The sequence below is a fragment of the Epargyreus clarus genome, unplaced genomic scaffold (assembly GCF_041222505.1).
Source record: "Epargyreus clarus isolate Ecla_fem2 unplaced genomic scaffold, WU_Ecla_fem_2.2 ptg000009l, whole genome shotgun sequence".
Taxonomy (NCBI): Eukaryota; Metazoa; Arthropoda; class Insecta; order Lepidoptera; family Hesperiidae; genus Epargyreus; species Epargyreus clarus.
The window spans coordinates 4,979,618-4,999,109 of record NW_027332217.1 but is presented as its reverse complement, the minus strand read 5'-3'; the positions used below and the strand labels follow the sequence as shown (position 1 = coordinate 4,999,109).

The 19,492-nt window shown below is 34.3% G+C and overlaps 1 protein-coding gene across 3 annotated transcripts; it reads left to right on the top strand.

The window, feature by feature from the left end:
* Positions 1-2,739: 2,739 nt before the first annotated feature.
* LOC140744812 (uncharacterized) lies at positions 2,740-17,616 on the top strand. 3 transcript variants are annotated; one of them, XM_073076483.1, is made up of 5 exons: positions 2,740-2,874; positions 5,247-5,366; positions 5,496-5,754; positions 6,526-6,659; positions 8,527-8,687. In XM_073076483.1, exons 1-5 carry the CDS (start codon positions 2,844-2,846, stop codon positions 8,589-8,591), a joined length of 609 nt encoding a protein of 202 aa, XP_072932584.1. In that variant the 5' UTR covers positions 2,740-2,843; the 3' UTR covers positions 8,592-8,687. The 3 variants fall into 3 exon arrangements, with proteins under 3 accessions (XP_072932584.1, XP_072932583.1, XP_072932582.1); XM_073076482.1 differs by lacking the exon at positions 8,527-8,687 and adding an exon at positions 17,507-17,616 and having other exon boundaries at positions 5,247-5,754; XM_073076481.1 differs by having other exon boundaries at positions 5,247-5,754.
* Positions 17,617-19,492: the final 1,876 nt, after the last annotated feature.

The following is a 19,492-nucleotide window of genomic DNA, read 5'->3' as shown; positions in this document are numbered from 1 at the left end:
AGTTTGTTGGACTATAACAACTGGGATCGGAGGCCAAACGTGCCCTCCGAAGCAGGAAGTAAAGCGTGAAATTCAGCCGCTAGGCTAGGCTAGGCTAGCCGACGTTGCTTATCTGTGTAAATCCATACATTTCAGAGATATACAATACGTTCGTTATAGGAGTCTCTCTCATCTTCTCAGATGGTCGACCCCTTGGATTCTTGGTATTTAGTCATAAAAATATAATGTTATTTAAAACATTGTAATATACTGAAAACCTATTAAAAATATACCAGCCCCATTGTTTAGTTGGTGGTTCGGTTTTTCAAGCGTCATTATTGAGTGGACCATCAGTCGGAGGTTGCCAGGTACGCTATATCGTTATCCCCTGCCTGTCGTAAGAGGCGACTAAAAGGGGCTTCCGCGGTTGCGGGTGGCAAGAGTGGGAGCTCGAACCGCCTGGACAGTGACCCCGATAAGGTCAGCGGTATGTGTGGCCGCATACCATCGTGCACACCAGACGGGGTGGCGAGCGTCAAGCGTACCTGGGCGGAGCCCGACGGGGCAACGCGCTAAGAGGACTACGGTTTCGTTCCTTTGGAGAGCCCGGGGTCCTCTACGCAGCGCGGAGGACGGCCACCGGGGGGGTTTTAGTGCGGTAAGAATCCCACATAACCCCGTGCCGCTCCCACGGCACTTTTTGAAGGTTTCCCCCTCGTAAACAAAAAAAAAGGTACGCAATATCGTGATGCTATAGCTATACACTCTGCATCACATTGCATAGAGACTTGAAAATCACGTGTTGGAATCCTTATTATTAATAATGTAAATTATGATTAATTAATCTTTTAAATTAATAGCTATGAAGTCATGAAGGTAACAACATGTTTACAAAACATAATAATTCATGCAATAATATGTTTAATCGCGGTTATACTTTAAAACAGGATAATTTATTATTATTTAGGTAATGTTATTTCATGTTTGTTTAATTGTAGGTAGCAATGAGGTAGAGTCGGTATCATTTGTCCGCGACGTACCACCGTTACACCTATTTCTAACGTAAAGCAATTCTTGCGTTTTGTAAAAGGGCGAAGGTGATGGGTGATATGCTTATTATACCTAAGGGAATCATCTTAATTCTTAGGGGTGGCAACGCACAAGTCAAGCTCGTACCCCTTAACCTCCATTCTGGCACAGGGTTTGTTACTGGAGCGATGTAGAGCGATATGGGTTGCAGACACCGGCGGTGTGCCTACTGTACGCTCGTTTGTGACTTCTATTAAAAAAATAGAAACATTGTGTATTATTCTTTAATGTTCCTATATTTACAGTGTACCTATTAATGTACCTGATAATCAGTTTGTTACCCAATTAATATAATTCGAAGTCTCAGGATTTGAACTCCGGACCCTCAGAGTGATAGATATACCCGATACCCATATTCATATGATTGGGCCATCACATCATGACCATTTTACCAAAGCTTTAGTTATTTACTAATTGGACACGTATTTTCAACATTGTTATCTGCCCTCCTGTTATCGGGCCTTAGACCAAAATAAATACCGAATTACTGAAGCAATTGCGGCTTTACGTAATATTATGTTTACCAAATTCTCAGAAATTTTGAAGCCGACTCTAATAAATTCAGTAAGTTTCCTGTTTATACATACTTTACGAATCTAGTTCTAATTTTTGTTGGAAACGTGCTACCGAGATGATTGTTTTAATCTTCATCTAATAGTTTGCCCGATTTTCCTCATAGTCTATAATTACACACAAAAATTATCATACTTCGTCTCATCTACATTTCTGGAACCAGTTTTAATGTTATGATAACTTTATGATATGTGTGATGATTGATTTATAAATTACTAGCTGACCCGGCAAACGTTGTGTTGCCATATAAATAAAAAAATGTTAAGGGTGAACAACCCTTATCACTTGGGGTATGAAAAATAGATGGTAGCCGATTCTCAGACCTACTAAATATGCATATAAAATTTTGTCAGTCTCCTGTCAGGTCATCCCCTAACTATGAAGCTTGGAAACTTAGAACACAAAAATCATCGTCATATTCATGACATTAAAGTTGAGTAAGTATAAGTTTTTTTGTTATTAATAATCGAGTTGTTATCTATTCTAAACGTTTTAATTACAGCGATAAGACATTATCCCCTTCCCAGGTTAGTACCCTTGCTCCGGGGAAATTGCTGTTGGGGTTTTACGCTGAGCAACATACTTTTAGAATTAACACCACAAATAACGTTCATACGTAGATAGTGATGTGGTAGCATATCGATAATATTTACGCTGGTCTCGTTCTTATGAACTTAAGATTTTCATTATTCCATTATAATTTTGATATATGTATATGTTTCTGTATATAATTAGTTCCGCACAGCATGAAATATACTTTTGGACCCAGTGACGCTTGTGTCGAAATTGAATAATTTTGTAGAAAAAAATAGCTGCCTGCACTAGTACCTATTATAGATGGCGATTAAACCGAAACCATGGTAGCAACCTACTATGCGTACGTTATTATATATTACCTGGACCTTATACCAGCAGCATACAATATTGTTTGTTTAAACTATGGTAAGGGTCTGCAACTTTTACTATGTTTAAACGTACACGTAAGTATACCAGGTGTTCCACTTTAACACGAAGAGTCCTTAGAAACGTGAAAATACGCGATAATGGAATTGGTACGAGTACATCCTTACGCGCCCCAGAATAGACCGCGGGCGTCAATGCGAGATCCGTGGAGTTTATAAACAAATCCGCCGACCGCTGATCTGCAGTACCACGCGGACGCGACACACGTCGATTTCCTTCAGTATATTAAAACATACACAATGAAGAGGTTGTGCCTTCTGGTTGTTTTTGGTAAGTAATATTTAGCATTTTTCGAGCCTAGTGCGTGCATAAATTACTTTGTGTACCTAAAACTAATTCTATAAGCCCAATTTAGTTGAGATATTTTTTTTATTCAAAATCAAGTCTTGAAGAGGTAAATATATTCCACTTCCATTTTAAATTGCCGCGGATGATTATGGCAATTTAAAGTGTTTTTTTACTGCATTCGAATTAAAACTTATAAACTCAAGAATCAATTAAAATCAATCATGTATGCACTATAAATTAAATGTATTTTCGTATATTATCAATTTTCAAAAGCTGTTATCTAAATACAGTGAACCTTAATCTTGAAGATTTCAACTTAAGTCATAAGTTTATCAAGTTCAAATAGTCAACCAGTCTCTTGAACTCCCGTTTGACTGATAACAAGTTTTTCCGTTTTAGTTTTGCTAGAGGTATTGGTAGGTCCTAGGTCGGTAACGACATTACTAGGTTTATCTTTCACAAATATAAATAATTTCGACGTAAACGGACCCTTAGAAGATGGCTCCATCTTGCTACTGGTATTAAAAAAATAAACAAACAATAACTACCACTACATAACCATTTTCTTATTAAAACATGAATATAAAAAAACAGCATAATTATCAAATTGTATGGTTAGTCAGGCATTTTCAAGCAAATTTATTTAGTTAGTCATTACGTAAACGTAGAGTTTTCCTGTTGATTTTTACAGATAAATTAATAACTCCAACTGTGGTCGACAGTAATTTAATATGTTTTCCCATGTTGTAATCATGAACATCATTATTTTTACCTAGTCTTATTCATATACCTAAGTATATTTTTGTTTATTGACGAAATCATCATTTAATTTGTTTACTTACCTTAAAATAAATATGTAATGTAAACATTGCTTCGAATTTCAATGTTATTAATTAATAGAAATAAATAATTAATTTAATTACCATTACAATACAAAAGTAAATGTGCTAAATTCACATTGTTATTGATTTTTAATAGTATTTAGTAGATAAATACTTGTTTAACTTTAAAAATAAGAATACCAATGAAATTATTATTGATCTATAGATTTAATTTTTATTATAACTTATAAATTATTAAATTAATTAACAAAAAAATCCTTATAATCTATTATGTAAACATGAGGTCATTAGGCAGTTCAGTGTCAACATCATAAGTAATTTTGTCATTAAGGTTCTGCAGGTATATCCCCGAATGCGGTTTTTTATTATTTACAAATCGGTTTTTACTTGTCAAATCGGTATTTCCAATTTTATCGTCTAACATGCGATATAAGGTCAACGGAGGGTGGCTTCGTATCTTTTATTTTATACAAATAATAACGTTTTAAAGAAAGAGAGATAAATACTTAAGTAAAAACGTTATCTTTATAATAATATTTTCAAACCTAATAAGCGAGATCAAGACTGTAATTTTTTGATAATAATATTGGATTTTTTTCTTTCACGTTTATGTATAAGTAGGTACCTGTATTTTTAATATTTAGTTATCCGGTCAGGAAATTTCCAGGATATAAATTATAATAAAATAAAATATTCTTACATAAAAATACAACGTTCTCTAAAAAATCAAATCCACTGACAATTTTTGGAAAGGTCAGCGTGGTTTTGTGAGCATATCTTCTCAAATCTGGGTTAAATATAGATTTTTTTCTCGCAATTCCCGTAGAATAGCTCTGCATCGGCAACCTGACGGACAGTTTTGAACCCCCTGACTTAGATGATTAAAACTGACACAAATATATTATCACTGTATGAAAATTACAATTTGAATTAGTCTAACGGAACCATCAGGCAACTTACTTATATTAAATGCAAATAACGTGGTCAGAGTACTAGATAAATTAATTAATATTCAAAAAATATAAAAATAGTTATGTGATGTAATTAAATATATAATAAAGACACCGACAAAAGACCGGCGAACCCAGTCGTCATTGATTACAAAATTGTAATCATATACCTTCGATCACTAATAGGAACTAGTGATCGAAGTCATATACTCGTACATACATAAATGTGTATGACAGCTTAATTAAATATTGTGGTGAATGAATTATAGGTAAATGTGATTGAATATACATCAATAGGTAGGCAATCAAAAATGTATCTACCTAATATTCTTAAATTGACCCCAGTCACATAGAACAACTTATGGGTGAATAGTTGGTCTTCAAACTGTCGGTCCCAATAGCAGTTCAAGGTATGACAGCATGATCTCAGTATACCACCGACCTGACCTGGTGATGGAATAATTCCCCCCTATGAATATAACAAACAATTTGATAAGCTTTGTCTCGCTATACTTGGATACCTCTAATACAAATTAATTAATGATGTTTTCTTTACTTTCAGCTGTTCTAAGTCAGGAAGCGTTTGGCTTCAGAATAAAACGTCAGTCGGAAGATGGTAAAGAACCTGACTTAGAAGACAGATATGGTTGGAACCAACCTGGTAGTAGATATCCCAACCAAGGTCAGTTCCCATGGCAGGGAGGCCCACCTCAAGGAGGGTGGAATCAGCCACCACAATGGCAGGGGCAATACCCTCCTCCGGGAGGGTTCTACCCCTCAAACCGTAATCCGAACGACTGGCAATTTCCAGGACCACAATATCCCGGCCAGTTCCCATGGCAATATCCACAGCCGCCTGCATGGTGGAACCCACAACAACCTACCGGCCCACAACAGCCCACAAACCCACAGCTGCCCACAAACCCACAGCTGCCCACAAACCCACAGCTGCCCACAAACCCACAGCTGCCCACAAACCCACAGCAGCCCACGAACCCACAACAGCCTACCAATCCACAACCAGTACCGGTTCCTAATCCAGGACAAGAAACGACCGTAGCACCGAATGGGTAAGTTAAAGATAAATCAATAATTTAAATATTGTAGTATATTTTGTATGAAAAAATAGTACCGAGTAATATACATTTAAACTTGATTAAACATACCCAATTCTTTTAAACTCTTGATTAGTTATGCGTCGTCGCGTTGACGTCTATGCTCTGCTCCCGAAACGTCACGAAAATGATCCATTTTTTGAAGCGAATAAGTTACTCTACCACACCTACCATATTCGCCAGATCTGGCGCCTTCCGATTATTATTTTTTCCGATCACTGCAATATTTTTTGGACAGTAAAATCTTTACTTGAAATAAAGAGGTCAAAAATCACCTGCAACAGTTTTTTGCAAGAATCGACCAAACAAATTAAGAACGTGGAATCACGCTCCTTCCAGAAAGATGGCTGGATGGCCATTTTATAAAATTATATGTTGAGCCAAAATGACCAATATATAATTTTATAAAATATTTATTCATTATACGAAAATTGTCTTTCATTTTCACAAAAATAAACGAAATGACTTTCCCAACAACCCAATAGTAAGGGGAAGAGGGTAACGCGAGGGTAAACGAGGATAACCTAAAAGATTCCTCGATAAATGGTCTAACAAAATCTAAACTATTCTTCTAAAGTGTGATTGATACTTTTGTATCAATCACACTTTGAATAGAATATGCAAATTTGAATAGAATAAATTTGAAAGTAGTACTTCAGTTTTATAATATAGGTAAAGATAAGTGTTAATTGAGTTTTGCTGATCGATAAATTTATACAATTTCAGTACCCCAACGCAACTCCTCCAAAGTTGTATCCGCTCTTGCCCCGTGACGTCAGAATACAATCCGGTGTGTGGCTCTAACAACCAGACGTATGACAACCCTGGACGGCTCCTGTGCGCTCAAGCCTGTGGAGTCGGTACGTATCATATTCAAGATCCATGCCATACGAAGGAAATACACATATGATCAATTTATAGTGATAGCCTAGACATAATAAATTGTCATTGGTGATAGCCTAGACCTGGAAACGCGACGTCTCAGTAGGAGGGTCCGAGATTCGAATCACAGGCTAGAACCCTTTGTGATTCGACTCCGGCGGCACCACCGCCACACCTATTTCTGCCTTATAACAGCAGTGTTAAGCGCTGCTGTATTCTGGTTTGAAGGGTGTGGTAAGGGAGATATACTTTTTCGAGGCGTTCCAGCTTAGTCCTCAGGAGTAGCGGAGCATTTGTGGCCGATCTCAGGTAGGAATCCCTAATCCTATCTGGGGTTGATTACAGATGTCCATGGGCGGCAGTAGCCACTTACCATCAGTTGGACTGCAGGCTCGTCTGCTACTCCTTTATTATAAAAAACTTCACCTCAATTAGTCGAAAAGTGGCTATTGTGGTAAAGGATTCTCGTCAACTATTATTCAGAGTCGTTTGAGAAATCAATGATAGATTTGAAGTGGGTCTTTAATTCTGCTACCATTAAGACTAGAAATATCACCAGCCTTATAATAGTAAGGAGTAAGTTACTATCATAAGGCGGTTGAACCTTTAGTGGTTTGACGATCCTTTACGATAGGTAATGTTAATATTGCACACTCGATATTATCACTGACTGCAAAATATGTCTAATCTTGTTTGTGTTGTTTCAAACAAGGAAAAATGGAACTAAGTTTAAAACTGGTAATATCGGTATAATCATTTTATTTAATTTACTTTAATGTATACTAAGTGGTCAGCAGACCATGGACGCTTCATAACCGGTTTTACTTGAAAACCTGTCGTTCACCTTACGAGTTCGTTGTCATGAATGGTCATTATTTATTGTCATTTTGAGACGGCGAATTTTATTATATTGTTTTGTATATGTGTTGTTCTGTATAATATATTTATGCCGAAAACAGGGCTAGGAGTGCACATTAAAAGTTTAAAACCGTGAATAGAATGGTCAAGTCACCCATAAAGTCCTATGTAATTTACGGGGTAAGAAAATGAAATGATGATATACAGACAATAAAAAATAAGATTTACTTATAGCTTGATAGCATCTATTTGTTTATGAGACACATGTTTTTAAGTCTTCATGTGTCTTGAGGAAAAAGGTTAATTACTATATTTATTATAATTATGACTTCCTTCACGATAACAATATATTCCGCCATTTTGCATCACGTTCTTCCATTTAGATTTAACTGGTTTTATAAATGATGACGACCTGTTCCATCACTGGTATACTACTACATTACAATAACTATTGTAGTATTTGTGGCATATTACCTGTAATACAATAGACAGTGTTACAATACTACATAATACTACATAATTACAATATTTACTTTACAATATAACATGTAACAACGACTAGGCTATTAGTTCTCACACGCCCATTATTTCATCAATCTATCTAATATTTTACCTAACGTAGATCGATTGATGGAGAAAATTTCTGCTTTTGTTAAATTTCAATCTTTGGGTGGCATAGAGTGTTCAGCTTGATTATTAATAAATAAATACTCTGAAAACCTTTAATAAGGGCCGCCGCAGTTTTGAATTTACCTAAATGGTTTGAGGTTGGGTTATCTTATTATTATAAATTTTATCCAGTACATGTGTTAGGTAATAAACTGTTGGACTATTAGTATAATATTTTCTACCACACCCTTTAAACCAGTATACAGGAGCGCTTAATACTGATATTAGGCAAAAAACGTGTGGCGGTGTTGACGCCGTATTCGAACCTACATTTACATTTTGTACCTAAAATAACATTAATTATGTCTTTTTTTTCAGATGTGACCCAAACACGGGCGTCGCGCTGCCCCGCCGCCACGCCAGCACCAGCGGCGGCTTCATAATATTATCTAATGTTAATTACCAACCTTAAAGGAAATTTAATGTGATTCATGTGCCAGATACTACAAAATAAACATTTTTAGTTTTATATAATCAAATGTTTTAATATACCTTTACAACGGGTACCACTTTGTCATAAAGTGTCTATATAAGATTACATATTTGCCTCTACTTTATTAAATAATCTTTATATCGACTATCTATCCGAAGTTCCTACGACAAATAAATTTATATTATTACTAATAATATGAATAAGCTTTTTAGGTATATTTCTGAAAAAACCCTTCATACCCATATCATGGGATCCATGAATAATTGGTCTGCAATTCAGAATGATTCAGAATGACATCTGCTAAACATGTATACGTACGACAGACAAACCGGAAACGTAAAAATTATAGAGCATTTTGCGCCTAAGCATTGTAATTTGACTATTACTTTTTATTTTGATATACCACTGCTGAGCATGACAATCTACCCAGAATTGGGCGAGACCTGTACTCTGTACTTACTATAATTTTACCACTATGGTCCACTGTAGTTACGTATTGTCATCAGTACTTATTTTCATAAAACTGACCAATAAATACAAAAATATTAATAATTCTTCAATGCACTGAAAGTAATGAATATAAAGAACCTTTGGTTAGTAAATATAAAAATAGAGATGAAAAAATATCTACGATGAGTAAGGTGACGGACTCAGTACAATTTTTCGGGGATGCATCAACGCCTATTTTAGCGAGAGGCAGTCCTTACGTTTCACTGGAAGGATGTGGATGCTGGCTAACTTATGTAACTGTATGTCTGAGGCCATAGATTAGTAAAGATTACTCACTCCTAACAAGAAAATGTACCCAGTTTTGAGAATTGAAATAGTTGAGTAAAAAAGTTTTGCCACGTCTCCGTGCTAAAATGTCCCTAAAATATTTGAAATAATTATTTATTTATTATGTAAATTACGCAGTATTAGTTATTGATTTATAAATTTTCTCTAAAAATGTTTTACTTGTCAATAATTCAAAAAAAGAATTTACAAATAAGTTTGTGGCTTCATTCAATTTCAAGGCGGCAAAGTATCTTTACTAATCTATGTATGAGGCTCATATGTATGAGTGGACATCTTAGGCCACATGGGTGGCAACGTGTTTCTGATCGACTTCGAAATGGACTATAGCAACCACTTACCATCATGCATGGTGGAATGCATACTAGTTTGCTTTTTTAATGTTATAAAGAAACCTGAATAACATTGCGGTCTCAAAGTTGATCCCCAGCCAGAAATATAAAAACGATAAATGATAGGTTGTTTTGGGTAGGAAATAATAAATGAAATTAAATATATTTATTTTGTATAGGCCAACGGCGGCACTTACAAATTGTCAGTTACAATATTTTTTCTTAAACTACTACCGGATCGGAACGCGACCTTAATAAAGTCGATCCGATAAATACTTATGTATGTGTGTTTGGCACCGACAGTAGAAAACACCTATTATGAGGCTATGACTTTCATCACTAAAACATGAATGATACGGGCGTCCTCCTAGAATGTGAAGGATCCATCACACTGGGCTAATACGTGTTTAATACATCTTAGATATACTTTTGGAGAACTCTCATAACTTTAGGTTTGGGCATAAGTACAATACCCTTACCATGAGTTTTTACGTTTTGACAAATATGACTGTTTTGGTATTTGTTTACGTATTGGCCCATACTATTTCCAAGTTCTGACACAATCCGCTAGGGGCGCTGATTGGAAATTGTATGGGCAAATATTTATTAAAAAAAATTAAAAAACAGTCAAATACAAAAACAGTCATATTTGTCAAAACGTAAAAACTCCTGGTAAGGGTACAGAAACAGTGTTATAGCGTGGGTTCACCGCCCCTATATAACGATGGCGCAGCTTTCACCTTACTAGTCTAACGTGCCGATACGGGTTCGATTTCTAGCCAGATAGACATTCGATTTTGATTTTAGACATTTTAATATCCGAATGTGGATATCTGATATGTAGTTCTGAGTCAGGGTGTATGTGTATTCTTCTTTGTGGGTGTGTCTATGATACACAGGGACTCCAAGTCTGGGGCCTTGAGTGTAGAAGGCTTCATATGTTTATTATAATAAAAAATAAGTCAGAACTAAACAATCTTTAAAATATTTAAAGGAACACATTAGTCTCTTAAATATACCTCTTCAACTTGTTATTTAATTTTCATAATAAACTGATAATTTTTATGAAGTTTCTTGCGCTGCTTCTTCTCCATAGCGAAACAGCTTCCAAAGATGTAGTAGTTTGTTGACTTTCAAAAAATATTCTATATTAACCAATTTAAAAAAAAAGAGATTTGAATTTGCGTATTTGCTCTGCAGTTATGTGTGTAAATAAATTGCTGTAAAATTCTTTAAAAACGATATTTTTTTAGGCATTTATTTTAATAAAGTGGGTCGAAAAATTGTGCCTTGATCGTTCCGCCCTGGTCTTGTTAGGCCAGTCCCTAGCTATGACGCTGTGTACCTATTAAGTCACATCACAAAATTCAGCGTCATGCTCATGACCTTCTAAAGTTGAGTGTAAGGGTTTGTCATTAATAGATGAGTTGTATTGTATTGTTAAATGTTATCACCTTTTCACCGTGCGTCGGGGAAATTGCTGCTGGGATTTACGCTGAGCAAAATACATACTCGTACATACTTGTAGAATTAATAAAACAAAATAACGTTCATACACACAAACATACGTAGTGATGTGGCAAAATATATCGATTGTATTAATTAATATATTGCTTACGAACACTTTCGATTAAACATTCATATATTATAGCGTATTTTTTTTTTTTTTTTTATATAATATAAGGGTAGCAGACGAGCATGCAGTCCACCTGATGGTAAGTGGCTACTGCCGCCCATGGACATCGGTAATCAACCCCAGATAGGATTAGATATTCCTACCTGAGGTCGGCCACAGATGCGCCGCTACCCCTGAGGACTAAGCTGGAACGTCTCGGAAAAGTCTGTCTCCCTTACCACACCCTTCAAACCGGAACACAGCAGCGCCTAACACTGCTGTTATTAGGTAGAAATAGGTGTGGCGGTGGTGCCGCCGGAGTCTTATATATAAAATTCTCGTGGCACAATGTTACCGTACTCCTCCGAAACAATTTTATATGCATATTCAGGAGGTCTGAGAATCGGCTACTATCTATTTTTCATACCCCTAAGTGTTAAGGGTTTTCACCCTTAATTTTTTTTACTTATATGGCAACACAACGTTTGCCGGTTCAGCTAGCAATAAATAATAATATATTTATTTAGATAAAGTAAGTACTAGTATTAAACTACGTACGTATTCGTATGCTATTCTCCGCTATTGCTTAACAGATTTCAATGCAGTTTGTGAGTATGTATGTATGCTTGGTTACTGCAGGTTTGCAGGTATGCTCGTTTCTGATATGTGTAAACGTATATCCGCTGTTCCAATACATCAAAGAAAAACAAAACAAACAATACCAATTCAGAGAGGAAATGCTGCCAGCGACTTGGGAACCTTGCCCAAAGACAGTGATGATGACAATTTTTTATGGTAGTGTTTTTGTTTTTATATTTGTGTTTTTCATTTTTGTATATATGTAAATTTTGTAAATAAGTTGTTTTATATTTACTTATAGTTTATTTTATTATATTTAATTTTCTATAACTTTCATTATAATTGTAAATATCTTTCAGTTAATATACAATAAAACGTAAATGTAGTTACCCAACAAACTGAAGTCTCGATAATCCCAATGACAGGTAGGTACATCCCTATCCGCCTCGTAGATCAGCGGCGCGAGATGCGTGGAGTTTATAAACAAAGCCGTCGTCTGCCGATCTACAGTACCACGCGGACGCGACCCAAGTAAATTACTAGGACTTCCTTCAGTATATAAACATACATAATGCAGAGATTGTGCCTTCTGGTTGTTTTCGGTGAGTAATATTTGGCATTTTTCGAATTTAATCTGGACATAAATTATTTTATTTACCGAAAAGTAATTATTTCAGAAATATTGCTTGAGATATTTTTTTAATGAAAATCAAGTCTTGACACGATAAATTTATCGCACTTTCATTTTAAATTGCTTTGGATAATCAATTTAAAATATTATTTTTAGTAAATTGAATTAAACCTTGAGCTCAAAAATCAATTAAATCAGGTAAATAAAATGTATTTTTGTACATTCACTTTTTTCAAATGTCTTTATCTTATCTAAATATTTTGAACTTTAATCTTAAAGATTTCAAAGTCATAAGTTTATCAAGTAAAAATAGTAAACCGGTCTCTTGAACTCCGCTTTATCCTGTATTGGTTTTGCTAGGTACTAGGTAGCACCATTATTTTTATAATTTTTTATTAAAATGAGTTAACTCGCTTTGGGAATATATATCATTACACATGTATCATTTAATTTAAATAATATACATATAATATATATCTTATAACCCATATGTCTTATAAACTGTAATAAAATATGTCTTTACAACCCGTAATATGTACGCAAGATCTCGCACATTTAATAATTTATATATATGTATGATCCCGCAATATGTATGATCTCGCAAACGAATTAAGGGTCCATGTGTCGGCGCACCGCGATTTGATACGATTGCGCCTTCACATGAAACCGATCAATACATTTATTGATTTGATATGATATATATACTCGTAGGTATATGTCCACCAAACCGCAATATACTAACAAATTAACACAAAAATAAAGAAATAAAATATATAAATAAAGACATATATGTCTGCAAACTCACATTGGTGCATAAGTGGTCTGCACAGTATCCCTTAGCCGGTTCTTACGGCACCCACGGGAAGAGAAGGGGAGGCCCTATTCTACAACGGTAGGCTTTGACAGTAATATTTTTTCCTGTCTATTTATTAACATTATTATTGTGACCTAGTCTTATTCATATACCTATAATTTTATTTATTATTCATTAAATCGTAATTTATTTTATTTAAAATGAAATAAATAAGTATTCTAATCTCAATTAATAGAAATATATTATTTCTTAAATTACTTTAATTAGCATTACAAACTTTAATTATTTTGGTTAAAAATCGTTATATCCAAATTTATCGCCCAGTATGCGATATAAGGTGAAGGGGTGGCTTCGTATCTTTAATTTTATGCAAATTATGTTTTTATTTTTAGTATCTCGTTTCAAAGATAATAATATTATCACCTACAAGTGATTAAGAACATCATGTCCAAGAGAATACTATTGGAAACATTTATCTATATTTTTTAATTGTTAGTTATCTAATTATAAAATTCCCATGATATAAATTATATGGTTCTGTGAGCATATTCTCACATCGGGGCTTTTCGAAAATTTTGTCTCGCTACTTTAGATAGCTCTGCGACGCACCAGGGCATCCTGACGCACAGTTTGGGAACTGTCTGACTTAAATGAGTCAAACTGACAGAAATATTGTCACCATATGAAAATTACATTTTTTATTACACTAACGGAACCATCCCGCAATGTCAAATGTATGTATGTATGTACACAATAACTTTGGTCAGTATACCGGCTAAAATAAATAATGTTAAAAGGGTATAAAAATACTTGTGTGCTATAGTTATATGAATGAATGAACCCTGTCTGATTGATCTGGAGGCTCGGCAGTGCCTCCGCCAAGTCGAGCCAAAAAAAGCGGCACGGCCGTACCATTATTTTCATGAAGCAATTCGGCCCATTACAATTTATCTATGATAGCTTAAATTAAATAATACATATAAGCGATAAAATAATTATAAATTAGTTTAAAAATTATATAGTTAATTAAATAATAAACGGATTACAGTCACGTAGCACATCTCATGGGTGAACGGTTGGTCTTCAAACTGTTCTTTTGAATAGCAGTCCAAGGTATGACCACTGATCCGACCTGGTGATGGAATCATTTAATAATAAATATAAAGATCAATTTGATCTTTATCTTTATTATTAAATGATTCCATGGGTGATGGCGATGGAATCATTTAATAATAAATATAAAGATCAATTTGATCTTTATCTCGCTATCCAAATTCCTCTAATGCAATGCAATTAATGATGTTTCTTTCACTTTCAGCTGTTCTCAGTCAGGGAGCCTTTGGCTTCAGAATAAAACGTCAGACGGAAAATGGCGCAAGGTAAATCTATAATTTAATACTAGTTTATTTTTATTATAAAATAGTTAAACGTAATGTACAGTCAGCTTCAAGTGTAAATGTAGAACACTACAGCGTCAAAAGTCGCGTCAAAAGTAATACGTGGCACATAATTGTTGGTCATCAGGTAACATTTGTCATGAATGCATCAAACAATTATTTCTACTAGTCATTATTATTTTTTGCTACTTTTCATGACTAACGCCCGTTAATAATCAATGTTTTCAACCTTCTGCCTACCCAAGATCGACGTTGAATAATTTCTTCACACTAAATATTGTCATTTTTCGATCTTCGCTGGACAAAAATGTACAGATTGATTAATACGGGATCTGATAGTGTTAGTGGGGTCGCGTTCAAAAAGTAAGGTGTTCTTGAGAAGCATAACGGCATTTTGCTTATCCTAAAAGCTTCCTCGATAAATGCTCTACCAAATTCTAATATATTTTATTGAAATGTGATTGATACTTTCACAGATTTATGGAATTGAAAGTAATTCTTCAATTTTATATCTAATATTGGTATGGATAAGTGTTAATTAAGTTTTGCTGATCAATAAATTTATACAATTTCAGTACACCAACGCAACTCCTCCAAAGTTGTATCCGCTCTTGCCCCGTGACGTCAGAATACAACCCGGTGTGTGGCTCTAACTTCCAGACGTATGACAATCCTGGACGGCTTCTGTGCGCTCAAGCCTGTGGTGTCGGTAAGTATCGGATACAATATCCATGGCACCCCTAATAAATTCATATGCATCAATTAATTGTGAATTCCTAGTCGTTGAAACTCGACATTTAGTTTGGGATCGAGGAACGAATCTCAGGCATTTCTGAATTTTAGGGTTTCCTACCTAAAGCGTAAAAACGGAAAGTCTCTATGTCCGTCTGTCACTAGGCGCTCTGTTCTGCGTTTTTCGCTTTATCTATTGAACTGCAATAGACGGTTCAAATGTTCACAATGCGTTCACATTTATGGCTGCTATGACCAAAAAAAAACTAAAATTTTGTTACGGAACCCTCCACGTGGGAGTTTGGCTCGCGCTTCGCCAATTATTCAGAATGACAAATGTAATAAACAAGTTGCCATGTACGAGTGTACTTCCCCTCAGTTAGTCATATGGTAAGGTGGACATTTAAATTATTATTCCAAATCGTTTAGGAAATCCGTGATAGTCATTAGGGTGGACATGGATGCTGGCAAGTGCACGTGCACCCCCTTGCACCTTGGCTGGAAAGAAAGTAGGCGAAGAAATCTATGAAATGTTTATCACGTTTATAAGCGAAATAAAAGCTCGTCGGATACAAATAATCTTTGAAATGTGTTTCAGCGAAAAACAAATGTATAGAGATATGTCGATGAAAAAACAAATCGCCAGGATCATACAATTTGTAAGAGTTTGTAAAATTCGATCTACTTAAACCTGAACTTCATGCCCTATTCTTTCATTTATTTTATTTTATATCATGTATTTTATGTTATTACTAGCTGACCCGGCAAACGTTGTGTTGCCATATAAATAAAAATGTTAAGGGTGAACAACCCTTATCACTTAGGGGTATGAAAAATAGATCGTAGATAGTATAGCCGATTCTCAGACCTACTGAATATGCATATAAATTTGGTGAAAATCGGTAAATCCATTTCGGAGGAGGACGGTAACTAACACCATGACACGAGAATTTTATATATAAGATATTATGCATCTCCCTGAAAATAATCGTGACGGCGCCCAGGAGGTTAGTCTTTGGATTTCTCCCACCATTAAGACTAGGCAATACTGCTAGTGAGCAGTAAATATACCTTACTATTACAAGATGGTTGAACGTTTTGTGGTTCGACGAAGACATTTAATCTAAACATTGCAAACTCGACATTATTATAGAATGTAAAATAGGTTTAATAAATCTTGACTATGTCGATTCAAACAAGGAAAAATGGGACTACGTTTAAAACTGGTAATATCAGTTTAATCTTTTTATTTTTCTTTACTATGCAATGTGGCTCATACTAATTTGTCAGCAGAGCATAAATACTTCTAAACCGGTTTTATTTTCATTTTGAGATAGGGATTTTTTATTGTTTTTTTAATGTGTTGTTATGTATAGGTATAGGAAAATCTAATCCTACCTGGGGTTGATTACAAATGTCCATGGGCGACAGTAGCCACTTACTAGGTGGACTGCATGCTCGTCTGCTACTCTTATTATAAAAAAAATAATAAGGAAAATAGTTAATTACTATACTACTACTGTTTATAATTATCGTTTTCTTTACTACAACACTATATGCCGCCATTTTGCATCACGAACAACCATTTATATTACAACAGGTTTTTTGAAAGATGACAACCTGTTCTTAATACTGGTGTTTATGCAGCATACTACTGCATTACAATGAGTATTGTGTTACTAAAATAGACAGTTTAACAATACAGTAAGCTTTGATAAGTAAAGATACTTCACCGCCTTGAAATTGAGTGAAGCCACTAAAAGGCTGATTTGTCAGTTATTTTTTTGAATTCTTGACAAAATAACTAATAGTGCGTAATTTACATAATAAATAAATAAGTATTTCAAATATTTTATATCTCAATTCTCAAAACTGGTTACATTTTCTTGTTAGGAGTGAGTAATCTTTACTAATTTATGGTTCTAAGTAATAACATAATGAAATAACGTTTATTATGTGTCTTTTTTCAGATGTGACCCAAATGAGATCGTCGCGTTGCCCCGCCACCACGCCAGCACCAGTGCCGGCTTCGTAATATTATATCATATTAATTACTAAGATTAAAAAACTTCATTGTGATTCAGATATTACAAATTTTGTTGTACAAAATAAACATTTTTAGTTATATATAATCAAATGTTTTAATACCTTTACAATACTTTGTTATTATGTGCTATAATATAATATAATATGGGGGGGCGGAAGGGACAATCCGCTCCGGGCCTCCGATCCTGGGAGGCTTCCAAACACAGTTGCTAAAAAGGAGTCGTCAGACCAAACAATCTATAAAATATGTATCATTCAGCGAAAAAAAAGTTTACCGAATCACAGATAAATAATTTTATGACACATTTGTAATTTTGTAAAATCAAATAAAGTTTTCACTTTTGGGGGCCGCCATTCAACTTTAATTTTAGATTAATCATTTTTTTAAATTAATCAGTTCAAATCAATGAAAATAAAATAATTTATCGTTAAATATAATACATAACATGACATTTAACATAAGAAAATATTGGAATATCAAAGACTTTACAATAGAATTTCTATTTTAATACCTAGATTATCAAAACTGGTCTACGTCGACGTGTTCTTAATGTTGACTAAAACCAGTCTTTCAGGTTCTTCAATGGACAATCTGGAGAGTCCTTGCGAAGATTATGGTCAACCGGTCTTTACTTCATGTACAGTGATATTTGGGCAGGTTCTCGAAAACATACCTTGGCCTCAAAACTAAATGTTGCACAACAGACAAGCATAATATGCCAAAATGTTTATTGATTTTACATAACATGTAGCTCATTAACACAATTTAATAATGACAGAACATGTGACATGATTTGTTGGTAATACGTTGTTGTTTGTTGAAATATGTAAGTAGAATTTATATTGAGAATATGCATGAAATATAAACAAATATTCGCGGTATTTTTAACAAAATTATACTATAATATATGTTTAGCAGCATTTATCTAATGACTTTTATTAAAATCTATACAAATGATTAGAACAATATACAAGAACTACAGAGTTACTGTCATTGTTTTCGAAATTACTAAGTTGAAGTTTGGAAGAAGGTCTATATAATATAATAATAGGTCCTCGAGAAGCAGTCGCTGGTTTAATGCAAGTAGCATCAACACTCAACAGGCAACTAAATGCAGAATTCGGAGGTTCGACCTGAGTGGCGCCACGCCATCTATCGGAGAAGATTGATTGTACTTCTCGTTTACGCCAATGTCAATTATTGCTCGTCGATTTTAAAAAGGGACATTGATATTTTAAATTTCTAATTTATTTTCTCTAGCTTTAATTTTATTATAATCGCAGATTATTTTGATGTCACTCATTATTAAATGAAGAATTCATCGAATATATTTTCTTTTATATCTTTTAACTTTTAATGGATGTATAGAAATGTTTATTTAGCTTATTCTTTGGAAAATATGAGTTGTAAAGAATTTGTCACCCTGGTATGTAACAATCACATTCCAGGTTAAATAATATTAAATAATGTGTTTGAGTAATAGTCATATTATTATAGGTCACTAGATACTTGGTAATGCAATAGGATTTATACAAGGCTACACTTACGCATAACTTTTTAACTAGAATTTTCTTGATTTATTACATTTATTTGTAAATCATTTTAATGTAAGCCAGTATACTATATTGTAAACTAGAGAACCTAAAGGAGAAAATATATGTAATAGAACTAGAAATTGTCAAAGGAAAAGAAAACATGATAATATAATTTTTATGACACAAGTATTTATTTTGATTCCTAAGATACGAAATTAGGGTAGTCGTGTAAAGGTGGTAACTTTTTGTGGTAGGTATCCTTATTTATAACAGCTGAGTCGCTGTCAAAGAGTGAACTAAAGCATTAATTATGTAACTTGGTTCTTAATCTTACCATATTAATAACATTTAATTTTGCCTATTTGGCGGATATA

Excerpts from the sequence above, each read along its gene's own strand:
- LOC140744812 (XM_073076482.1), top strand. The coding sequence starts at position 2,844 with ATGAAGAGGTTGTGCCTTCTGGTTGTTTTTG. Across the intron at positions 2,875-5,246 it reads GTGCCTTCTGGTTGTTTTTG|CTGTTCTAAGTCAGGAAGCG; the intron begins GTAAGTAATATT and ends CTTTACTTTCAG. Across the intron at positions 5,755-6,525 it reads ACGACCGTAGCACCGAATGG|TACCCCAACGCAACTCCTCC; the intron begins GTAAGTTAAAGA and ends ATACAATTTCAG.